The sequence below is a fragment of the Pristiophorus japonicus genome, chromosome 7 (genome assembly GCF_044704955.1).
Source record: "Pristiophorus japonicus isolate sPriJap1 chromosome 7, sPriJap1.hap1, whole genome shotgun sequence".
In the NCBI taxonomy this organism is placed as follows: Eukaryota; Metazoa; Chordata; class Chondrichthyes; family Pristiophoridae; genus Pristiophorus; species Pristiophorus japonicus.
In genome coordinates this window covers 12,236,154-12,259,558 of record NC_091983.1, presented here as the reverse complement: position 1 = coordinate 12,259,558, position 23,405 = coordinate 12,236,154, and the positions used below count along the sequence as shown (strand labels likewise).

The 23,405-nt window shown below is 43.4% G+C and overlaps 1 protein-coding gene across 2 annotated transcripts in view; it reads right to left on the bottom strand.

Moving 5' to 3' along the window:
* LOC139267059 (katanin p60 ATPase-containing subunit A1-like) overlaps positions 1-23,405 on the bottom strand; it is an 83,288-nt gene that overhangs the window by 4,491 nt on the left and 55,392 nt on the right. For both annotated transcript variants that reach the window (XM_070884817.1, XM_070884815.1), the window contains exons 8-11: positions 21,660-21,818; positions 19,564-19,690; positions 1,229-1,363; positions 446-572 (exon numbers count right to left, since the gene is read on the bottom strand). In XM_070884817.1, coding sequence (XP_070740918.1) covers positions 446-572; positions 1,229-1,363; positions 19,564-19,690; positions 21,660-21,818 — 548 coding nt within the window. The remainder of the gene's footprint in view (positions 1-445; positions 573-1,228; positions 1,364-19,563; positions 19,691-21,659; positions 21,819-23,405) is intronic.

Below are 23,405 nucleotides of genomic sequence, written 5' to 3'. Positions count from 1 at the left end.
AGAGCGTACATGAATACACGAGGGCTATGAGCAGTGTGGTATGCGTAGATGAGGGAGGTTCAGTAGAGAAGAACAACTTGCATTTCACATCTTCAAACTATCCCAAAGCGATTTGCAGCCACTGAATCTTTTTTTGAAGTACAGTTGCTGTTTTCTAGGCAAACGTAGATCCAATTTGTGCACCGCAAGATCCCAAACAGCAAACGAATTGTGACCAGTTAATCTGTTTTGCATATTCATTTTAATGTTTACTGCTAAATGGAACTCCCCTTTAATTTTCCTCCAACATAGACAAGTAAACATTTCAAACAGCACGGAGATACAAAATGTATTTGGTTTGCGTATAGTTTTTACATTTCAAAATTATTTTTTTCTTGCTGCAGAGCTGAAGATTATCAATCATCAAGAGATAAGGACTCAATAATTTGAGTGTGCTGAAACAAACCTGCAAACATTAGTAATGTCTGCTCCAGAATACCCTTCCATTTGTTCGGCTATTTTTTTGACATCCACATCATCTGCCACCTCCAGCTCTCGAAGGTTAATTCTCAGCAGCTCCTCTCTGCCTGTTGCTGAAATAAAGATTAGAGAGAGTAAATTTTACTTGCCATATTAAACCAATTTTAAAATAAATATCCTAGATTAGCTGTATTACAGACAAACATGGTCACCTAATGGGGCCTTCATTTAGGCCTAGAGTTGAGAAGGTCAAAATCCTGAACGTATACCATTAATATGTTTTTCCTGCTGCTCCTTTTCATATCTGCTTTGTTACACAATGTATTCAATTACAGATAACGCAAACAGCATAATGCAGGATTCAGCCCATCAGTATTAAAACAAAAAGGGAGGAAGATTAGGGTTTCAGTATTCAAGTAATAATAGATACATTTGGCTGTTTAACACTATTTTAAACAAGGAATCTGTAACCCATCAGAAATAAAAATATTTGCTGTTAAATGATTTATTTTTCTGTACAGCAATATCTGTAAAGCTGTATGATAATCTGGATGACACAATTTCAGAAAAACACTAAAGGAGCAGAAATGACCAAAGTGGATAGCACAGGTTCAGTAAAATATTGTGACAGGTTTGTGTCATAAATGAGTCACACCTTTTAACTGAAGATCAGAAAGACCACGTTTTCAGGGCACATACATGCTTTAATCTTTACATCTCAAACTAGTTGCGGTCAAACTTTGTCAACTAACTAAACTGTCATCAGTACCTGAAGGCAAAGGAATATAAATCCGCTTTTCTAGACGCCTTCGAAGAGCTTCATCAATATCCCATGGGAAGTTAGTAGCTGCCAGAACCATAACCATCTTGCAAGGATCATCGTTTTCTGATGCACCTCCAACACCTACAATAGATAAACAGATCAATAAATACATTTATTTCACATATATCATCAAATTGAAATTTTCCACATATTGCGAAGATCAGTTTGATTTCTGCTGCAGAGAACTGATAAAGAAAAAAATGTAAGAGAAAGGAAAAGAGAATGAGTAAGAAAGAGTAAGAAAGAGTAAGAGAGCGCAAGAGAAAGTGAGAGAGAGAAAAGAGAAAGAGAGAGAAAAAAGGAAAAGAAAGAGAAAGAATGAAAAAAGAAGAAAATACAAAAGATAAAATAGAAAGAAAAAAATGAAAGAGTAAGAAAAAGACTTGCATTTCTACAGCACCTTTCACGACCTCAGGACATCGCGAAGCGCTTTACAGTCAATGAAGTACTTTTTGAAGTGTAGTCACTGTTTCTAATGTAGGAAACATTAATTTAGGCTCTAATGTTAGATTGCCTGCCTCCAGTATGGTCTTTCTTATTGCCTGAATGAAATTCAATTTCCACATACCAACTGGTTCTGCCATTACCATCCCACATGGGGAGAAAGGGGGAACTAGGGCTGTCTCGTTAAGAACTTTGTGCCGTGCATGGATGAAGCAGCTTTCATTTACTCTGCTGCACATCGGGCCATGCATTGTAGCGTAACTACAGCTGAAGTTAATAGCAATAGCACTGAAATATACATCGTGGACACTAATCAGTTCCAAGCCACAACAGATCAGAAAGACAAAAGAGATTTAGGCAGTGAATGTGCTTTGCGCATAAAGGTGGAATTTCAGCTAAAAGGAGGGAGGTGTGTAGTCCAACATCCTTCTTCTATTCAACTTTCAAAAAAAGTATGAAAATAGCAAGGTCAGGCAGAACCTAGTCCACAATGCCAGTTGTGAGCAGAATGGCGCAGAAGTATTAATCATCCTTAGTTGTGTCAATACAATACTTCATTAAAGCATTTAAATTTACTTCAGGAATTTGCCTTGGGAGGCATCTTCCGCATGTTGGCCGAAGAGGTGCCTACTACACGAGTAGAATGGATGCAGGCTTCCGCTGGTGGAATAAAAAAAAGACGATATACTCAACCAGCCATGTGTGAAATCCCCCCGCCCATACATTTACTGAAATAATTATGTTTGTACGCACAGACTTTTTCACTGAAACTAACAGGAGAAAATTCACCTCAAGTCTCATTGTCGAATGAAATGGCTGCACCGAATGAAAGACATTCACCAATCCCCCTTCATGAAGCAAAGCCATATCTGGTAACTGATACTTCATTTTAATTAAAGAAAGAGAAGGCAGTGGATATATTCAGCATCGCGATTTCCTAAACCAAGACAGACCTAGATATAATTTTTGACTGAACAGATGTGATGGTAGTACTGCACTAGCCACGTGCCAAAGCAGGCTGAGATGAGGGCTCGTCAAGTCTATGGTCACGGTTTTCTGATTCTGCACCTGTCAGCCTGCAATTTCTCTCCCATTCATTTTAACAGACTGGCTGGCAAGCTCAGAAGCAGAAAGCCCTGGCCATTATTTTGAATAAAAAAAGCTTATACTCACAACAATCTGTAGGTTCATCAACAAGAGCTTGCAACTAGATAGCAGCTCGAAGATAATGTAAAAAGCCCCAAACATATCTGAAACGCTTGGATCGCAGCAGGCTAAAAAAATTAAATCGCATGAGGGAGCCTTTGAAAAATGCAACCGTATGCAGGATGACATCAAATGCAGAGATCTGATGTTAGTGTTACAATTCAGGTTCACACATGTCCAGCACAAAAAGTCACTTCCGTAAGCAAGCCTGCACTCCCGATGAACCTTTCAACACCTTTGAGTATTGTATCTGATACTAGGGTGAATAATAAACTATACTCTTGATAATCCTAGAATCATACAGCACAGGAGGGCTCATTTGGCCCATTGTGCCTGTGCCGGCTCTTTGAAAGAGCAACCCAATTAGTCCCACTCCCCTGCTCTTCCCCCACAGCACTGCAAATGTTTCCTTTCCAAGAATCCAATACCCATTGAAAGTTATTATTGAATCTGCTTCCACCGCCCTTTCATGCAATGCATTCCAGATCATAACTCGCTGCATTTAAAAATGTCCCACTCCCCTGCACTTTCACCAAAAGCTCACTTTTTTTTAATACAGATGATGATTTGCTCTTCACAGATCTTGTCAATAGATGTACATAAGAACATAAGAACTAGGAGCAGGAGTAGGCATTTGGCCCCTCGAGCTTGCTCCGCCATTCAATAAGATCACGGCTGATCTGATCATGGCCTCAACGCCACTTCCCTGCCCGCTCCCCATAACTCTTGACTCTCTTATCATTCAAAAATCTGTCTATCTCCACCTTAAATATATTCAATGACAGCTCTCTGGGGTTGAGAATTCCAAAGAATCACGACCCTCAGAGAAGAAATTCCTCCTCATTTCCATTTTATTAGGTGATCCTTTATTCTGAAACTATGTTCCCTAGTTCTAGCCCCCTCATAATCTTATATGTTTCAATAAGATCACCTCTCATTCTTCTAAACTCCAGTGAATACAAGCCCAGTTGATCCAGTCTTTCTTGATATGTCAGTCCCGCCATCCCAGGAATCAGTCTGGTGAACCTTCGCTGCACTCCCTCAATAGCAAGAATGGCCTTCCTCAAGTTAGGAGACCAAAACTGTACACAATACTCCAGGTGTGGCCTCACCAAGGCCCTGTACAACTGTAGTAAAACCTCCCTGCCCCTGTACTCAAATCCCCTCGCTATGAAGGCCAACATGCCATTTGCTTTCTTAACCGCCTGCTGTACCTGCATGCCAACCTTCAATGACTGATGTACCATGACACCTAGGTCTCGCTGCACCTCCCCTTTTCCTAATCTGTCACCATTCAGATAATAGTCTGTCTCTCTGTTTTTACCACCAAAGTGGATAACCTCACATTTATCCACATTATACTTCATCTGCCATGCATTTGGCCACTCACCTAACCTATCCAAGTCACTCTGCAGCCTCATAGCATCCTCCTCGCAGCTCACACGGCCACCCAACTTAGTATCATCCGCAAACTTGGAGATACTACATTTAATCTCCTCGTCTAAATCATTAATGTACAATGTAAACAGCTGGGGCTCCAGCACAGAACCTTGCGGTACCCCACTAGTCACTGCCTGCCATTCTGAAGTCCCCATTTACTCCTACTCTTTGCTTCCTGTCTGACAACCAGTTCTCAATCCACGTCAGCACACTACCCCCAATCCCATGTGCTTTAACTTTGCACATTAATCTCTTGTGTGGGACCTTGTCGAAAGCCTTCTGAAAGTCCAAATATACCACATCAACTGGTTCTCCCTTGTCCACTCTACTGGAAACATCCTCAAAAAATTCCAGAAGATTTGTCAAGCATGATTTCCCTTTCACAAATTCATGCTGACTTGGACCTATCATGTCACCTCTTTCCAAATGCACTGCTACGACATCCTTAATAATTGATTCCATCATTTTACCCACTACCGATCTATACCACTACCAGGCTGACCGGTCTATAATTCCCTGTTTTCTCTCTCCCTCCTTTTTTAAAAAGTGGGGTTACATTGGCTAACCTCCACTCCATAGGAACTGATCCAGAGTCTATGGAATGTTGGAAAATGACTGTCAATGCATCCGCTATTTCCAAGGCCACCTTCTGAAGTACTCTGGGATGCAGACCATCAGGCCCTGGGGATTTATCGGCCTTCAATCCCATCAATTTCCCCAACACAATGTCCCGACTAATAAGGATTTCCCTCAGTTCCTCCTTCTTACTGAACCCTCTGACCCCTTTTATATCCGGAAGGTTGTTGGTGTCCTCCTTAGTGAATACCGAACCAAAGTACTTGTTCAATTGGTCTGCCATTTCTTTGTTCCCAGTTATGACTTCCCCTGATTCTGACTGCAGGGGACCTATGTTTGTCTTTACTAACCTTTTTCTCTTTACATATCTATAGAAGCTTTTGCAGTCCGTTTTAATGTTCCCTACAAGCTTCCTCTTGTACTCTATTTTCCCTGCCCTAATCAAACCCTTTGTCTTCCTCTGCTGAGTTCTAAATTTCTCCCAGTCCCCGGGTTCGCTGCTATTTCTGGCCAATTTGTATGCCACTTCCTTGGCTTTAATACTATCCCTGATTTCCCTTGATAGCCACGGTTGAGCCACCTTCCCTTTTTTATTTTCACGCCAGACAGGGATGTACAATTGTTGTAGTTCATCCATGCAGTCTCTAAATGTCTGCCATTGACCATCCACTGTCAACCCCTTAAGTATCATTCGCCAATCTATCCTAGCCAATTCACGCCTCATACCTTCAAAGTTACCCTTCATTAAAGTTCTGTACCATGGTCTCTGAATTAATTGTTTCATTCTCCATCCTAATGTAGAATTCCACCATATTATGGACACTCTTCCCCAAGGGGCCTCGCACAACGAGATTGCTAATTAATCCTCCCTCATTACACAAAACCCAGTCTATGATGGCCCCCCCCCCCAGTTGGTTCCTCGACATATTGGTCTAGAAAACCATCCCTTATGCACTCCAGGAAATCCTCCTCCACCGTATTGCTTCCAGTTTGGTTAGCCCAATCTATATGCATATTAAAGTCACTCATCCATCAGTACAAAAAGCACAATGACGGATTGTATTTTTCAGGCCACAAACTATAAATCGGGTTTATTGAGAAATTATATTTAAAAACAAGAAACAGCAGATTTCACTAGATTACGATACTTAAATCTCAGAAACTGTAACCAACCAATAAAAGCCTCTCAAAGGGCTTGATGTTCTCCATGATAACACATCACTTAGACCAGTGTCCATAGTGTGACATTTATTTGTGAAATTGGGTATTTATGGAGATTTTTCACCAGCTCCAGCTCATCAATTGCATGGTTTGCAGGACCCCCATGTTACGACAAACAAACACAAACTATGAGTTTAGTCTCCTCCTTGCAGGCAGGTATGTTTTGGAGTCTTTTTAAAACTCCTTATCTTAGATGAGGGCTTTCCCCCTGGTACGTCACTCACCTTCGCTCCCTTAAGTCCAAAGGATGCAGATTTGAACAGATATGGCAGACAACTGGTTTAGCCATTCACTGCCAGATCTGGCTGGGCCACATAAAGCATGATTGGGTCCTGCTCTTGTCTGCCTAAATTGCTCACTATTCTGGAATGCAAAGATAACCCTCATTTCTCTACTTCAAACCATCTACTTAAACTCCTCTCACTTGTTTCTTCCACCTTCACCTCCAATAACAAATGCGAGGACTTCTTTGTCACTAAGATTGAGACCATTAGCTGTCTCTGCCACTTCCCTCCCTTCCCCTAGCACACTGGGCCAAACTTCCTCTGAGGTCCCACCCCTCCACCTCCCCCCGCCCCGCGCTAGCCCTGAACTCACATCTTCCTCCAGTTTCTCTCCGATCTCCCCTCATGCCTTCTCTGATCTCACCTTGTCCAAGAGAACCACTTCATCTTCCCTCGACCCTATGACCACTAAACTGCTGACTATCCCATTTCCTTTTCTGTCTCCCATGATAGCTGATTTTATTAACGATTTGCTTTCCCCAGGTACTTTCCCCCCTCGCCTTCAAATCTGCTGTCATCACCCTTCTCAAAAAAGCAATCCTTGACCCCTCCGGGCTTACAAAGTACTGTTCCATCACCAAGCTCCCTTTCCTCTCAAGTCCTTGAACACATTGTTGCCTCCACATCCGTGCCAATTTTCCCCGCAAATCCAAGTTTCAATCCCTCCAATCAGGTTTCTACCCTGCCACAGTACCGAAAAGGCTCTCATCAAAGTCACAAATGACATACTATGTGGCCATGACAAAGGTAAACTATCCCTCCTCATCCTTCGCGACCTGTCTACAGTCTTTGATAGGCTTCTACAATGTCATCCAGCCGAGTGGGACTGCACTCACTTGGTTGCATTCTTACCTATCTAATCGTAGCCAGCAATGGCTTCTCTTCCTGCTCCTGCATCACTATCTCTGGCGCCCCCAAGAATCTATCCTCGGCCCCTTCCCATTTCTCATCTACATGTTGCCCCTCGGTGACATTATCCGAAAACACAGCATCAGTTTCCACATGTACTCTGACAAGACACCCAACTCTGCCTAACCACCTCTTCTCTTGATCCCTCCACAGCCTCGAAATTGACAGACTGTTTGTCCGACATCCAGTACTGGATGAGCAGAAATTTTCTCCAACTAAATATTGGGAAGAGCGAAGCCATTGTTTTCGGTCCCCGCCACGAATTCCGTTCCCTAACCACTGACTCCATCCCTCTCCCTGGGAACAGTCTGAGGCTGAACCACACCGTTCACAATCTTGGTGTCATATTTGACTCAGAAATGACCTTATGGCCACATATCCATGCCATCACGAAGACCGCCTATTTTCACCTCCGGATAATCGCCCAAATTCACCCCTGCCTCAGCTCATCTGCTGCTGAAGCCCTAATCCATGCCTTTATTACCTCAAGACCTGACTATTCCAACACAGTCCTGGTCGGCCCATCACGTTCCGCTCCCCGTAAACTCGAGCTGATCCAAAACTCTGCTGCCCGTGTCCTAACACTCACCAAGGTCCGTTCACCCATCACCGCTGGGCTCGCTGACCTACATTGGCTCCCGGTTAAGCAACGCCTCTACTTTAAATTCTCATTATGGTTTTCAAACTCCTCCATGGCTTCACCCTTCCCTATCTCTGTAAACTCACCCAGCCCCACAACCTTCCGAGATATCTGCGCTCCTCTAATTCTGGCCTCTTGAGCATCCCCGATTTCAATCGCTCCACCATTGCCGGCCGTGCCTTCAACTGCCAAGGCCCTAAGCTTTGGAATTCCCAGCCTAAACCTCTCCACCTCGCTACCTCTCTTGCCACCTTTAAGATGCTTCTTGAAACCTACCTTTGACCAAGCTTTTGGCCATCTGTCTAAATATCGCCTTATGTAACTCGGTGTCAAATTTTGTTTTATGACACTACTATATAAATAAAAGCTATTATAGAATATTTTGCTACTTATATTTTAGATGACTCTCACTGGTGAGTGTCAACTCCCCATAGCTTGTGAGAGAGAGCATCCATCCTTGTCTTGTAATGTGTTCAGGATAAAGAAAAACAAAACGCTGAGTAGTAATTGATTTTAAACATATTTTAGAGTATCACATCAGACCTCATTTTAAGTTTAAAATATCAAGGATATTTATTTCTAAAAGCTAAAGGAGCAAATTACTAACATTCATGTAATATGGTTATATCTTTACAATGGACATTGTTCCATCAAACTCTGAGTAGATAAAATAATACAAAGATCACCACTCTAGGGAGTGCAGCCAGAGCCAAGTCCACGGCACCACGGGTGGCTCAGCTGCACGCGGGCGGGAGGAAGGAGAGTGGAAGAGCAACAGTGGTAGGGGATTCGATAGTTAGGGGAGCAGACAGGTGTTTCTGCGGCCGCAGACGTGACTCCAGGATGGTATGTTGCCTCCTGGTGCCAGGGTCAAGGATGTCACTGAGCGGCTGCAGAGCATTCTGGGGGGAGTGGGTGAACAGCCAGAGCTAAGTGGAGAAAGTTCATCCGCGAGGGCGTTGAGCACCTCGAGTCTCAACGCTGAGAGCGCGAAGAGGTCAAGCGAAGGCAGCGGAAAGAGCGTGCAGCAAACCATCCCACCCACCCCTTCCCTCGGCGACTGACTGTCCCACCTGTGACAGAGTCTGTGGCTCTCGTATTGGACTGCTCAGCCACCAGAGAGCTCACTTCAGGAGTGGAAGCAAGTCTTCCTCGATTCCAAGGGACTGCCTATGATGACGATGGGAGTACCTTCACCACAAGGACTGCAGCATTTCAAGAAGGCAGCTCACCACCACCTTCTCAACGGCAATTAGGGATGCTGGCCTTGCCAGCAGCGCCCACATCCCATGAACGAATAAAAACAAATCTACCTAGAATTTAAACTAGATCTAGTAATTAGTTTAAAAACTAAACTGTAAGCTAAGTTAATTAAATACATCAACTTTAATTACCTAACTAATTAAAACAAGTGAATAAAGTAATGGTGGTGTATTGCAACTGTAGGATGTGGGAGCTTGAGAACATCGCGAACCCGGACAACCACGTTTCCAGTCAGTGTAAATCTTGAGGAACTTCAGCTCAGAGTTGTTGAGTTGGTGTCCGAGATGCAGCAATTACAGGACAGCATCAAACAAGAAATTAGGGATGTGTGCAATAAAGGTACAGCAGTTATCATGGGCGACTTTAATCTACATATAGATTGAGCTAACCTAACTGGTAGCATTACGGTGGGGAAGGATTTCCTGGAGTGTATTAGGGATGGTTTTCTAGATCAATATGTCGAGGAACCAATAGAGGGCTGGCGATCGCAGACTGGGTGATGTGTAATGAGAAAGGACTAATTAGCAATCTTGTTGTGCGAGGCTCCTTGGGGAAGAGTGACCATAATATGGTAGAATTCGTTATTAAGGTGGAGAGTGACACAGTTAATTAAGAGACTAGGGTCCTGAACTTAAGGAAAGGTAACTTTCGATGGTATGAGACGTGAATTGGCTAGAATAGACTGGCGAGTGATACTGAAAGGGTTGATGGTAGATAGACAATGGCAAAGATTTAAAGATCACATGGATGAACTTCAACAATTGTACATCGCTGTCTGGAGTAAAAATAAAACGGAAAAGGCAACTCAACCGTGGCTAACAAGAGAAATTAAGGATAGTGTTAAATCCAAGGAAGAGGGATATAAATTGGCCAGAAAAAGCAGTAAACCTGAGGACTGGAGAATTTTATAATACAGCAGAGGAGGACAAAGGGTTTAATTAGGAGGGGGAAAATTGAGTTGAGAGGAAGCTTGCAGGGAACATAAAAACTGACTGCAAAAGCTTCTATAGCTATGTGAAGAGAAAAAGATTAGTGAAGACAAACATAGGTTCCTTGCAGTCAGATTCAGGTGAATTTATAATGGGGAACAAAGAAATGGCGGGCCAGTTAAACAAATACTTTGGTTCTGTCTTCACGAAGGAAGACACAAATAACCTTCCGGAAATACTAGGGGACCAAGGGTCTAGTTAGAAGGAGGAACTGAAGGAAATCCTTATTAGGCAGGAAATTGTGTTAGGGAAATTGATGGGATTGAAGGCCGATAAATCCCCGGGGCCTGTTAGTCTGCATCCCAGAGTACTTAAGGAAGTAGCCCTAGAAATAGTGGATGCATTGGTGATCATTTTCCAACAGTCTATCGACTCTGGATCAGCTCCTATGGACTGGAGGGTAGCTAATGTAACACCACTTTTTAAGAAAGGAGAGAGAGAGAGAGAAAACGGTTAATTATAGACCGGTTAGCCTGACATCAGTAGTGGGGAAATGTTGGAATTAATTATTAAAGATGAAATAGCAGCGCATGTGGAAAGCAGGGACGGGATCGGTCCAATCGATTTATGAAAGGGAAATCATGCTTGACAAATCTTCTGGAATTTTTTGAGGATGTAACTGGTAGAGTGGACATGGGAGAACCAATGGATGTGGTGTATTTGGACTTTCAAAATGCTTTTGACAAGGTCCCACACAAGAGATTGGTGTGCAAAATTAAGGCACATGGTATTGGGGGTAATGTACTGACGTGGATAGAGAACTGAAGTGGACAGGAAGCAGAGAGTCAGGATAAACGGGTCCTTTTTAGAATGGCAGGCAGTGACTAGTGGGGTGTCGCAGGGCTCAGTGCTGGGACCCCAGCTCTTTACAATATACATTAATGATTTAAATGAAGTAATTGAGTGTAATATCTCCAAGTTTTCAGATGACACTAAGCTGGGTGGCGATGTGAGCTGTGAGGAGGACGCCAAAAGGCTGTAGGGTGACTTGGAGAGGTTAGGTGAGTGGGCAAATGCATGGCAGATGCAGTATAATGTGGATAAATGTGAGGTTATCCACTTTGGTGGCAAAAACACAAAGGCAGAATATTATCTGAATGGCAGCAGATTATAAAAACTGGGAGGTGCAACGAGACCTGGGTATCATGGTATATCAGTCATTGAAAGTTGGCATGCAGGTACAGCAGGCGGTGAAGGTGGCAAATGGTATGTTGGCCTTCATAGCTAGGGGATTTGAGTATAGGAACAGGGAGGTCTTACTGCAGTTGTATAGGGCCTTAGTGAGGCCTCACCTGGAATATTGTGTTCAGTTTTGGTCTCCTAATCTGTGGAAGGATGTTCTTGCTATTGAGAGAGTGCAGCGAAGATTCACCAGACTGATTCCCGGGATGGCTGGACTGACATATGAGGAGAGACTGGATCAACTGGGCTTTTATACAGTGGAGTTTAGAAGGATGAGAGGGGATCTCATAGAAACATATAAAATTCTGACAGGACTGGGCAGGTTAGATGCAGGAAGAATATTCCTGATGTTGGGGAAGTCACGAACCAGGAGACAGAGTCTAAGGATAAGGGGTAAGCCATTTAGGACTGAGTTGAGGAGAAATTTCTTCACTCAGAGTTGTTAACTTGTGGAATTCCCTACCGCAGAGAGTTGTTGGTGCCAGTTCATTGGATATATTCAAGAGGGAGTTAGATATGGCCCTTACGGCTAAAGGAATCAAGGGGTATGGAGAGAAAGCAGGAAAGGGGTACTGAGGTGAATGATTAGTCATGATCTTATTGAATGGTGGTGCAGGCTCGAAGGGCCGAATAGCCTACTCTTGCACCTATTTTCTATGTTTCTATCAGGGAGGGGGTAGTGTTACCTGGACACGTTGATCCAGGAGGCAGTCACACCCCTTAGGTTAGGTAATAGTGCAGGTATGGTTACTGGTCAGGGTGTTATTGCAACTCAGGCAGGTAAGGGGACCCCAGGTGCAGTGCTGGAGAAGCCTCAGCATTTGTCTTTATCCAACAGGTATTTGAGGTTCTTGCTGCCTGTGAGGATGTGCAAACTGACCACAGCACTGTGGTACAGGAGGCAATTCAAGTTGCGGGGGGGGGGGGGGGGAGGGGTGAAAAGTTATGTGGTAGTGGTAGGCGACAGTATAGTCAGGGGGATAGATAGATACTGTCCTCTGCAGCCGCGATCTGGAATTCCGACGGCTGTGTTGTCAAAGTTAAGGATATCTCCTGGTAGCTGGAGGAGGAGGTGGAGGATCCAGTGGTCATGGTCCACGTAGGAACTAACGATATAGGTAGAACTAGGAATGAGGTTCTGCTAAGAGAATTTGAGGAGCTAGGAACAAAATTAAAAAGCAGAACCTCAAAGGTAAAAAGGCAAATTGGCATAGGGAGAAGCAGATGTTTGGTTCAAAGAGTGGTGAGAGGAAGGGGTTTTGATTCTTGGGGACTGGTACTAGTACTGGGGAAAAGAGGGAGCATTGGAACGGTCTCCACTTAAACCAGGCTGAGACCAGTGTCCTGGCGAACTGAATAACTAGAGCTGTGAATAGGGCTAAAAGGTGGGGGGCGGGGGGTGGTCAGGTGAGGGGAAATTTACAAATCTAAAGAGAAAAGTCAAGGCAATGGAGCAGTGTAGCGATTTGGATAAAGATAAGCAGAATGTGACAGGAAGGGACAAGTGCATCAGTGAATAAGATGAAAGCAGGAACTAATGGTCAAAGTTTAAAACTAAAGGCTCTTTACCTGAATGCAGGAAGCATTCATAGCAAGGTAGATGAATTAGTGGCACAAATAGAGATAAATGGCTTTGATCCAATAGTCATTTCAGAGACATGGTTGCAAGGTGACCAGGTTGGGAACTAAATATTCCAAGATACTGGACTCATCGAAAAGACAGGCAGACTGGAACGGGCGGGGGGTGGGGGGGGGAAAGAGAGGGGGATGGTAGTCCTGATAATTATGGATGACAGAAGGACAGTAGAGAGAAAGGATCTTGGCTCAGATGATCAGGAAATAGAATCAGTATAGAAACATAGAAACATAGAAAATAGGTGCAGGAGCAGGCCATTCAGCCCTTCTAGCCTGCACCGCCATTCAATGAGTTCATGGCTGAACATGAAACTTCAGTACCCCCTTCCTGCTTTCTCGCCATAACCCTTGATCCCCCGAGTAGTAAGGACTTCATCTAACTCCCTTTTGAATATATTTAGTGAATTGGCCTCAACTACTTTCTGTGGTAGAGAATTCCACAGGTTCACCACTCTCTGGGTGAAGAAGTTTCTCCTCATCTCGGTCCTAAATGGCTTACCCCTTATCCTCAGACTGTGACCCCTGGTTCTGGACTTCCCCAACATTGGGAACATTCTTTCTGCATCTAACCTGTCTAAACCCGTCAGAATTTTAAACGTTTCTATGAGGTCCCCTCTCATTCTTCTGGGTAGAGATAAGAAATAACAAGGAAAACACTGATGGGACTAGTTTATAGGCCCCTAACAGTAGCTATATCTTTGGACAGAGAATTAATTAGCAAAAAAAACAGCTTGCAACGAAGGTAATACAATGATCATGGGCGACTTTAATCTGCATACAGATTGGGCAAATCAAATTGGCAAGATAGTCTGGAGGAAAAGTGCATGGAATGTATTCAATACAGTTTCCTACAACAATGGAACATGCTATTTTAGATCTTGTTTTGTGTAATGAGACAGGGTTAATTAGTAATCTTATAATAAAGGATCCTCTAGGAAAGAGTGATCATATGATAAGAATATCACTTTCAGACTCAATGTGAAATTCTAAGTCTGACACTAGAGTCTTAAACTTAAATAAAGCCAATTACGTAGGTATGAGTTGTGCTGAGGTAGATTGGGAAATTAGATTAAAAGGTATGATAGGAACAGGAGTAGGCCATATGGCCCCTCGAGTATGCTCCACCATTCAATAAGATCATGGCTGATCTGATTATGGACTCAATCCACTTCCCTGCCCGGTCCCCATAACCCCTTATCGTCTATTTTTGTCTTAAATTTATTCAATGTCCCAGCTTCCACAGCTCTCTGAGTCAGCAAACTCCACAGATTTACAACTCTCAGAAGAAATTTCTCATCTCCCTGTTTTAAATGGGCAGCCCCTTATTCTAAGATTCTGCCCTCTAGTTCTAGTCTCCCCCATCAGTTGGAACATCCTCTCTGCATCCACCTTGTCAAGCCCCTTCATAATCTTATACGTTTCGATAAGATCACCTCTCATTCTTCTGAATTCCAATGAGTAGCGGCCCAACCTACTCAACCTTTCCTCATGTCAACCCCCTTATCCCCGGAATCAACCTAGTGAACCTTCTCTGAACTGCCTCCAAAGCAAGTATATCCTTTCATAAATATGGAAACCAAAACTGCACGCAGTATTCCAGGTGTGGCCTCACCAATACCCTGTATAGCTGTAGCAAGACTTCCCTGCTTTTATACTCCATCCTCTTTGCAATAAAGGCCAAGATACCATTGGCCTTCCTGATCACTTGCTTTACCTGCATACTATCTTTTTGTGTTTCATGCACAAGTGCCCGCTGTACTGCGGCACTTTGCAATCTTTCTCCATTTAAATAATAACTTGCTCTTTGATTTTTTTTCTGCCTAAGTGCACGACCTCACACTTTCCAACATTATACTCCACTTGTCAAATTTTTGCCCACTCACTTAGCTTGTCTATGCCCTTTTACAGATTTTGTGTCCTCCTCACATATTGCTTTCCCCCCCCATCTTTGTGTCATCAGCAAACTTGGCTACATTACACTCAGTCCCTTCTTCCAAGTCGTTAATATAGATTGTAAATAGTTGGGGTCCCAGCACTGATCCCTGAGGCACCCCACCAGTTACTGGTTGTTAACCACAGAATGAACCATTTACCCAACTCTATTCTCGGTTAGTTAGCCAATCCCCTATCCATGCTAATATATTACCCCCAACACCGTGAACTTTTATCTTTTGCAGTTAACCTTTTATGTGGCACCTTGTCAAATGCCTTCTGGAAGTTCAAATACACTACATCAACTGGTTCCCCTTTATTCACCCTGTCCATTACATCCTCAAAGAACTCCAGCAAATTTGTCTAACATGACTTCCCCTTCATAAATCCAAGCTGACTCTGCCTGACCGAATTTTGCTTTTCCAAATGTCCTGCTTCTGCAATAATGGACTCCAACATTTTCCCAACCACAGATGTTAGGCTAACTGGTCTATAGTTTCCTGCTTTTTGTCTGTCTCCTTTTTTAAATAGGGGTGTTACATGTGCAGTTTTCCAATCTGCTGGGACATCCCCAGAATCCAGGGAATTTTGGTAAATTACAACCAATGCATCCACAATCCCTGCAGCTACTTCTCTTGACCCTAGTATGCAAGCCATCAGGTCCAGGGGATGTATCTGCCTTTAGTCCGATTATCTTACTGAGTACCACCTTCTTAGTGATTGTGATAGTAGACAAGCAGCGGCAATCATTTAAAGAAATATTCCAAAATTCTCAACGACTATACATTCCATTCAGAAATAAAAACTCCACGGGAAAAGTGAGCCATCCATGGTTAATTAAAGAAGTCAAGGATCGTATTAGATTAAAAGTGACTGCTAATGTTGCAAAGAATAGTAGCAAGTCTAAGGATTGGGAGAGCTTTCAAAACCAGCAAAGGATGACAAAAAAATTGATAAAATAGAATGAGAGTAAATTAGCAAGAAATATAAAAACAGATTGTAAGAGCTTCTACAAGCGAGAAGCTGAGACAGGTGAAGTTATATGGGGGGGGGGGGGGCGCAGGGGGACAAGGAAATGGCACAGGTTTTAAACAACTATTTTATATCTGTCTTCACAGTAGAAGACACAAAAAGCCTGCCAATAATAGTGGGGAACCGAGGGGCTAATGAGAGTAAGGAACTAAAAGTAATTATCAGTAGAGAAAAAGTACTTGAGAAACTAATGGGATTAAAGGCCGACAAATCCCTTGGACCTGATGACCTACATGCTAGGATTCCAAAAGAGGTAGCTGTAGAGATAGTGGATGCATTGGTTGTGATCTTCCAAAAATCCCTAGATTCAGGAAAGGTAGGATTGGAAGGTAGCAAAAGTAACCCCGCTATTCAAAAAGGGAAAGAAAAAACTCAGGAACTACAAGTCAGTTAGCTTGACATCAGTGGTATGCTGGAATCCATTATTAAGGAAGTGGTAACAGGGTACTTAGAAAATTATAATATGATGAGGCAGAGTCACGTGTTTGACAAATTTATTAAGAGTTTTGTTTTGAGGATGTAATGAGCAGGGTAGATAAAGGGGAACCAGTGGAGGCAATATATTTGGATTTCTAAAAGGCATTCGATAAGGTGCCACATAACAGGTTGTTAGGACCCATGGGGTTGGGGATAAGGTATTAGCATGGATAAAGGATTGGTTAACTGACAGAAAAGAGAGAGTAGGGATAAACGGATCATTTGTAGATTGGCAGGCTGTAACTAGTGGGGTGCCACAAGAATCAGTGCTTGGGCCTCAGCTATTTATAATCTATATTAATGACTTAATTGTATCCAAATTTGCTGACGTGGAAAGGTAAGATGTGAGGAGGATGCAAAGGGCCTGCAGAGGGATATAGACAGATACAGTGAGTGGGCAGATGGAGTATAATGTAGGGAAATGTGAGGTTATTCACTTTAAGACAGAATATTTTTTAAATGGTGAGAAACTATTAAATGTTGGTGCTCAGAGAGATTTGGGTGTCCTAGTACAAGAAACGCAGAGTTAGTATGCAGGTACAGCAAGCAATTAGGAAGACAAATGGCACGATGGCCTTTATTGCTAGAGGGTTTAAAAAAAATACATTTTTCTAAAACGTCTTTCACAACCACCGGATAGCTCAAAGCACTTTAGAGCCAATGAAGTTCCTTTTGGAGTGTAGTCACTGTTGTAATGTAGCAAAAGGGGCAGCCAATTTGTGCACAGCAAGCTCCCACAAACAGCAATGTGTTAATGACCAAATAATCTGATTTAGTGACGTTGATTGAGGGTTAAATATTGGCCAGGACCACTGGGAATAACTCCCCCTGCTCTTCTTCGAAATAGTGTCACGGGATCTTTTATGTCCGCCTGAGAGAGCAGATGGGTCCTCGGTTTAACGTCTCATCCAAAAGATAGTACCTCCGACATCACAGCACTCCCTCAGTACTGCACTTGAGTGTCAGCCTAGATTTTTGTGCTCAAATCCATGGATTTGGATTTTATCCCACAACCTTCTGACTCAAAGGCACATACAAGGAAGTTTTGCTACAATTGTACAGGGCTTTGGTGAGACCCTACCTGGAGTCCTGTGCACAGTTTTGGTCTCCTTATTTAAGGAAAGATATACTTGCCTTAGAGGTAGTGTACAAAGGTTCACTAGATTGATTCCTGCGATGAGAGGGTTGTCCTCTTAGGAGCAATTGAGTAGATTAGGCCTATATGCTCAAGTTTAGATGAATGAGAGGTAATCTCATTGAAACATATAAGATTTGGAGGAGGATTGGCAGGTAGAAGTCGAGTGGTTGTTTCCCTTGGTTGGAGAGTCTAGAACTAGAGGGGTACAGTCTCAGGATAAAGGCTCGACCATTTAAGACTGAGAACGAGGAATTTCTTCAGAGGCCTGTGAATCTTTGGAATTCTCTGCCCCAAAGTGCTGTGGGTGCTCAGTCATTGAGTATATTCAAAGCTGAGATAGATAGATTTTTGGACTCAAGGAATTAAGAGATATGGGGATAGGGCTGGAAAGTGGAGTTGAGGTCCAAGATCAGCCGTGGCAGAGCAGGCTCGAGGGGCAGGATGACCTACTCCTGCTCCTAATTCTTATGTTATGATCTGACCAAAACAGCTCTCTTTCATATCCTGAAAAAGCATTACTCCAGAATTTGCTAGATATTGCACCATTCAGATATTAAAAGGAATGTACAAACTGAACCAATAATTGTTTGAATTATTTCTCCGGCCTGTAATCAATGAACCTTGCATCGCGAAGTCAAAACCAGCTTGCTGCAGGATTCTCAAGTGCAAGTTTTTAAAAACTGCAACGACTGGATTTTAAAGGAACAACCACTAACTGAAATACCTCATTTTTCTCACACAGGTAAACTATATTAAGCGTTTTTGTCATGAGTGTGGCAATTTAAACATATCAAACAGCCCATCTCAGACATGTTTGGTGTACATGTTCTTCAAATATTGAAGCACATCACTGCCGGGATGTCTTTTATTATGAACTGTAACCTTGTTAGAACTTTTTATAAATAATGTTATTTAACTAGTGAGTGCAGAGGACTTGGTTAGGGGTTACTGATTTGAAGGACCAAGTGCATTAATGTATGGAAGTTGAATGATCATTTGCAGTCATTAACCCAGAGTACCTTAGCTTCAACTGTGTTTTAATTCATTGGTCTCATACTGCCAACTTCAGACATTTTTAAAGCTAGTTCCCCACAATATTAGCACTCAATGTTTGAATAAAATGCCGAATAAAGAAAATTAACAGAAAGAAAGATAATTATAATTCTTTGCTCCTCGAATTATGAGGCTAAAAATAATGCGCCGATGTGGAGGAACGTTGCCATGATATTCCTGTGTCTGTCATTTCAGGAACTGTTGGCCCTTTTTATTTTAAATGGGTTAATTTCTCCATTAAACTAGTGTAGTGAGGAATGTCAAACAGGTTAGATGTTTATTCTCATACAGTCCCTTCCAGCCCTTGGCCTTTCATTATATGAAATCAAAGTCCTGGTTTTTGTCTATTAGTGCCATCATGAATCCACTACTAAACAAACAAAAACATTAAAAACATCTCTGAATATTTACCAATTAGAGATTTGGAAAGAAATGTCAAATCATTCTGCATGTAGCCAGAAGTGTGTCTCATTCAGATATCTAAAGAAGGTTCCTCTGATTGCATCGGCGTGCTACTGAACCGTACAGACCAGAAGTTTAGCAAACCCTTGCCAACTTTCTGTTCTTATCTCGGGCAGCAGTTGGTGCGCTACAAGTGGCCTCAGCACACCTGGACTGGAGGGGAAGAAACAAAAAAAAAGATAGCAACCGGGTTTCCACTCCTGATTGTTAATCAGTGGCCTCTGTTGAGAAGTGTGGTAATGTGGATGTTGAACAAGCATATGGTAAAGGTTGTTTGTAATGTTTTCCACGGTTAAATAGGCGGCTAGCACTTGCAGTCTAGGCTCACGTGAAGAATGAGCACTTGGGCAAGGTCTCATCACTCATAGAAGGAAATAAAAAAAAAAGAGGGCACTTACCATCCATTTGAACAAGCAGTTCGGCCTTCACTCGTCTGCTAGCCTCATGCTCCTCAGCAGTTCCTCTACGACTGCAAATGGAGTCAATTTCGTCAATGAAAATGGTTGTTGGGGCATAAAATCTAGCCTCAAAAACAAGAAACAGGAATGCATTGTCAGGTAACGCCTCAGCATCATTTCCAGTTATTTCACTTGATATCTTTTCTGATGACTTCATTCAGCAATGGAAAACCTTCAGTCATTTTAAAAGAGAAAAGAAGAATGTTTAAGGAGTAGGGAAAGGCCAATAGGATAATTTTTCAGAGATCAAACCCACCCACCTTCTCACCACATCCTTGAATATCTGATCTCTCCAGAAACAGCCAAGTGTCTCCACGCCACTTCAAATCGGTAGTGTTGTTGCATTTGGGGGCTGCGCATGTATCCTGCTCTCTCTTGGGCTTGTTGATGTATTGTGAGACACTGGATGGTGTATCTGGGCCTTGTCTGTCTTCGATACTGATGAAGCTATTGTGTGGCTGGTTGGCGGTCACAGCATGTCTCAGATCATCTTCTGACAGGGCAGACAGTTTAGTTATTGAAGTGTTACCAGGTTCTTGTTCAACAGCCATTTGTGCATCTTGGGGGAAGAGTCAGTTACTGCTGAAACTGAAGTTTACTGGTATCTTGCACAAATCCTGGTTTAAGGAGGGACATATGGCTGCAAGAGTCAGGAGCAGTGGTTTGCCATGTGTCTCCCACTTCACTGGGCTTCTCCTTTGGGAGCAAGAAGGTTCTCTGTTGGATATTCTGCTACTGAACAAGGCAAGTCAGTTGAGAATGCTGAAACTACTCGTCAGCTGTTCAGAGGGACAATTATCTACTCTTTCTTATAGGGCTTCAGCAGCAGTTCCATGCTTACTGAGAGGGTGACAGGTGCCGGGACAGGGACCTGCCCCACTTTTGGAGCGAGGTGGAGGAAGAGGTAATATGCTTTTGGTTGGCACGGCTGGGCCTTTTCTGTCCTTGTCTGTTGAGTTAAGACTGTATTTTGCTTCACCAGCTGCTCTCAAGTTCTGTGCAGGGTGTGGGGTGGGTGAGAGATTATTTTGAGATCTGGGGCCTGGTTCCTGAGCTACTTTTTCAAGCTGCGACTAAAAGTTAATCAATTAATCATGTCATCATCATCATCACTTGCTTTCACTCCTGAAGTGAGTTCTTTGGTGACTGAACAGTCCAATACGAGAGCCACAGTCCCTGTCACAGGTGGGACAGACAGTCGTTGTGGGAAAGGCTGGGTGAGACAGGTTTGCCGCACGCTCTTTCCGCTGCCTGCGCTTGATTTCTGCATGCCCTCTGCGATGAGACTCGAGGTACTCAGCACCTGCCCGGATGTACTTCCTCCACTTAGGGCGGTCTTTGGCCAGGGACTCCCAGGTATCAGCGGGGATGTCGCACTTTATCTTTGAGGGTGTCCTTGTAATGTTTCCGCTGCCCACCTTTGGCTCGATTGCCGTGAAGGAGCTCCGAGTAGAGCACTTGCTTTGGGAGTTTCGTGTCTGGCCTGCGAACTATGTGGCCTGCCCAGCGGAGCTAATCAAGTGTGGTCAGTGCTTCAATGCTGGGGATGTTAGCCTGGATGAGGACACTGATGTTGGTGCGTCTGTCCTCCCAGGGGATTTGTAGGATCTTGCAGACATTGTTGGTGATATTTTTCCAGTGACTTGAGGTGTCTACTGTACATGATCCATGTCTCTGAGCCATACAGGGCAGGTATTACTACAGTCCTGTAGACCATGAGCTTGGTGGCAGTTTTGAGGGCCTGGTTTTCAAATACTCTTTTCCTCAGGCGGCCGAAGGCTACACTGGTGCAGGTGTTGCATCTCGTCGTCGATGCCTGCTCTTGTTGATAGGACGCTCCCGAGATATGGGAAGTGGTCCACTGTGTCCAGGGCCGCGCCATGGATCTTGATAACTGGGGGGCAGTGCTGTGTGGTGAGGACAGGCTGGTGGAGGACCTTTGTCTTACGGATGTTTAGCGTAAGGCCCATGCTTCGTACGCCTCATTAAATACCTCAGTAAATAGTTAATCATGTAATACCTGTACAAACACCTACCATTTCAAAGAGAAGGCGAACAAGTTTCTCGGACTCTCCTCTATACTTGGAAGTAAGCGTCGATGAAGAAATATTGAAAAATGTTGTTCCGCATTCAGTAGCTACAGCTTTAGCCAGCATTGTTTTTCCGGTTCCTGGGGGCCCAACCATCAGCACTCCCTGTGAATTATAAGCAAGCGTACATATTCTCAAACTGTAACTGATTACAGTAGTGCCATAACTACTTAGAACAATAATTTACAGTACCTCCCCTTCTCCTCCAGCTGTGGTGCAACAGAAACCACAGAGTAGCTCTGTTGAACATCAACTTTATCTTTGATGAATGATGCAAAGTTAAATGACACAAACCAGGGGTAATGGTGACAAAAGTTACAAAAAAGACCAGTTTCAGCAACAGAAATTACAAATACAAGTCACAATACTGGAATGGTTGAATGCAACTCATAAATGGAGCTGATATGATCCAGAACAGACACAAGTGGCCAAGTCTCTGTACTTTGGTCCGACAACGTTTACTGCCGCTGCCTCCCATCCAGATCCAAACAATAAAATGTATTAAATGTTCCCATCACAGAAATGGAACGTACTGCAGCTACCACTGCTTAAATTCCCAATTGCAATCACCAAAACTGAAAGAGAACAGACCAGCCATCATCACCAGTGCCAGCAGACAAGAATTCTGACAGGAAACTTGAACACTGCTCCACTATATCGGGAGGCTGTTCTAGCCCCTCTCGCATGCTTGGACAAGTTCGTTATCTGATAAGTAAGCCATTTGCTTATCTCCAGCCCTCAATTGTGCTCCTCCCCTTTTATAGCATTCTTTTATTTTATCAAAACAAATTTTCTCACTGGTCCTCTGAAGCTTTCCTATCTTTTTCCTATTAAGCTCCAAGTCATAGTAACTGCAGTCTCAAACCTTGCAACTCTTACTCAGGAAGACACTATCCCTAATACATTATGCTTTACAATGTGCAGAATAAGGACTTCCTTGTGCTCATTCACAATTGTAATGACAAGTAACTCAGTAGGTCACATATCGTAGCGCTCCCTCGAACGAGGATGACTTGCTTCCACGAGTTCACAGATGTTTCAATGAAGGACCCGATGTTCCAGTCCTGAACTCCAATTAAGGGGGTGGAAGATACCTGTGCGTGGATTTTTTTAACGTGTGGTGACCGTTGCACACCAGCCACTACACGGGCTTGACAGAGCTAGGCCTTTATCCAGTGACAAGGGTTGAATCAGGACGACTGGAAACCTGTTCTGCTGCACGGACCTATTGCGCACACATATCGCAGTGTGGGCTGGCCCGTGCTGCCCCTGGGCCCTCGGCTCTTCTGGGCCATATAGCCCATACATGAAAGGCCAACCTTTCAGTCACGAAAAGCACCCAATAGTCACTGAATAAATAACATGGAACGATTATTAAGTAGAATAAACATAGAAACATAGAAAATAGGTGCAGGAGTAGGCCATTCGGCCCTTTGAGCCTGCACCGCAATTCAGTAAGATCATGGCTGATCAGTCCCTCAGTACCCCTTTCCTGCTTTCTCTCCATACCTCTTGATCCCCTTAACCATAAGGGCCACATCTAACTCCCTCTTGAATATACCCATAAACTGGCATCAACAACTCTCTGCGGCAGGGAATTCCACAGGTTAACAACTCTCTGAGTGAAGAAGTTTCTCCTCATCTCAGTCCTAAATGGCCTACCCCTTATCCTTAGACTATGTCCCCTGGTTC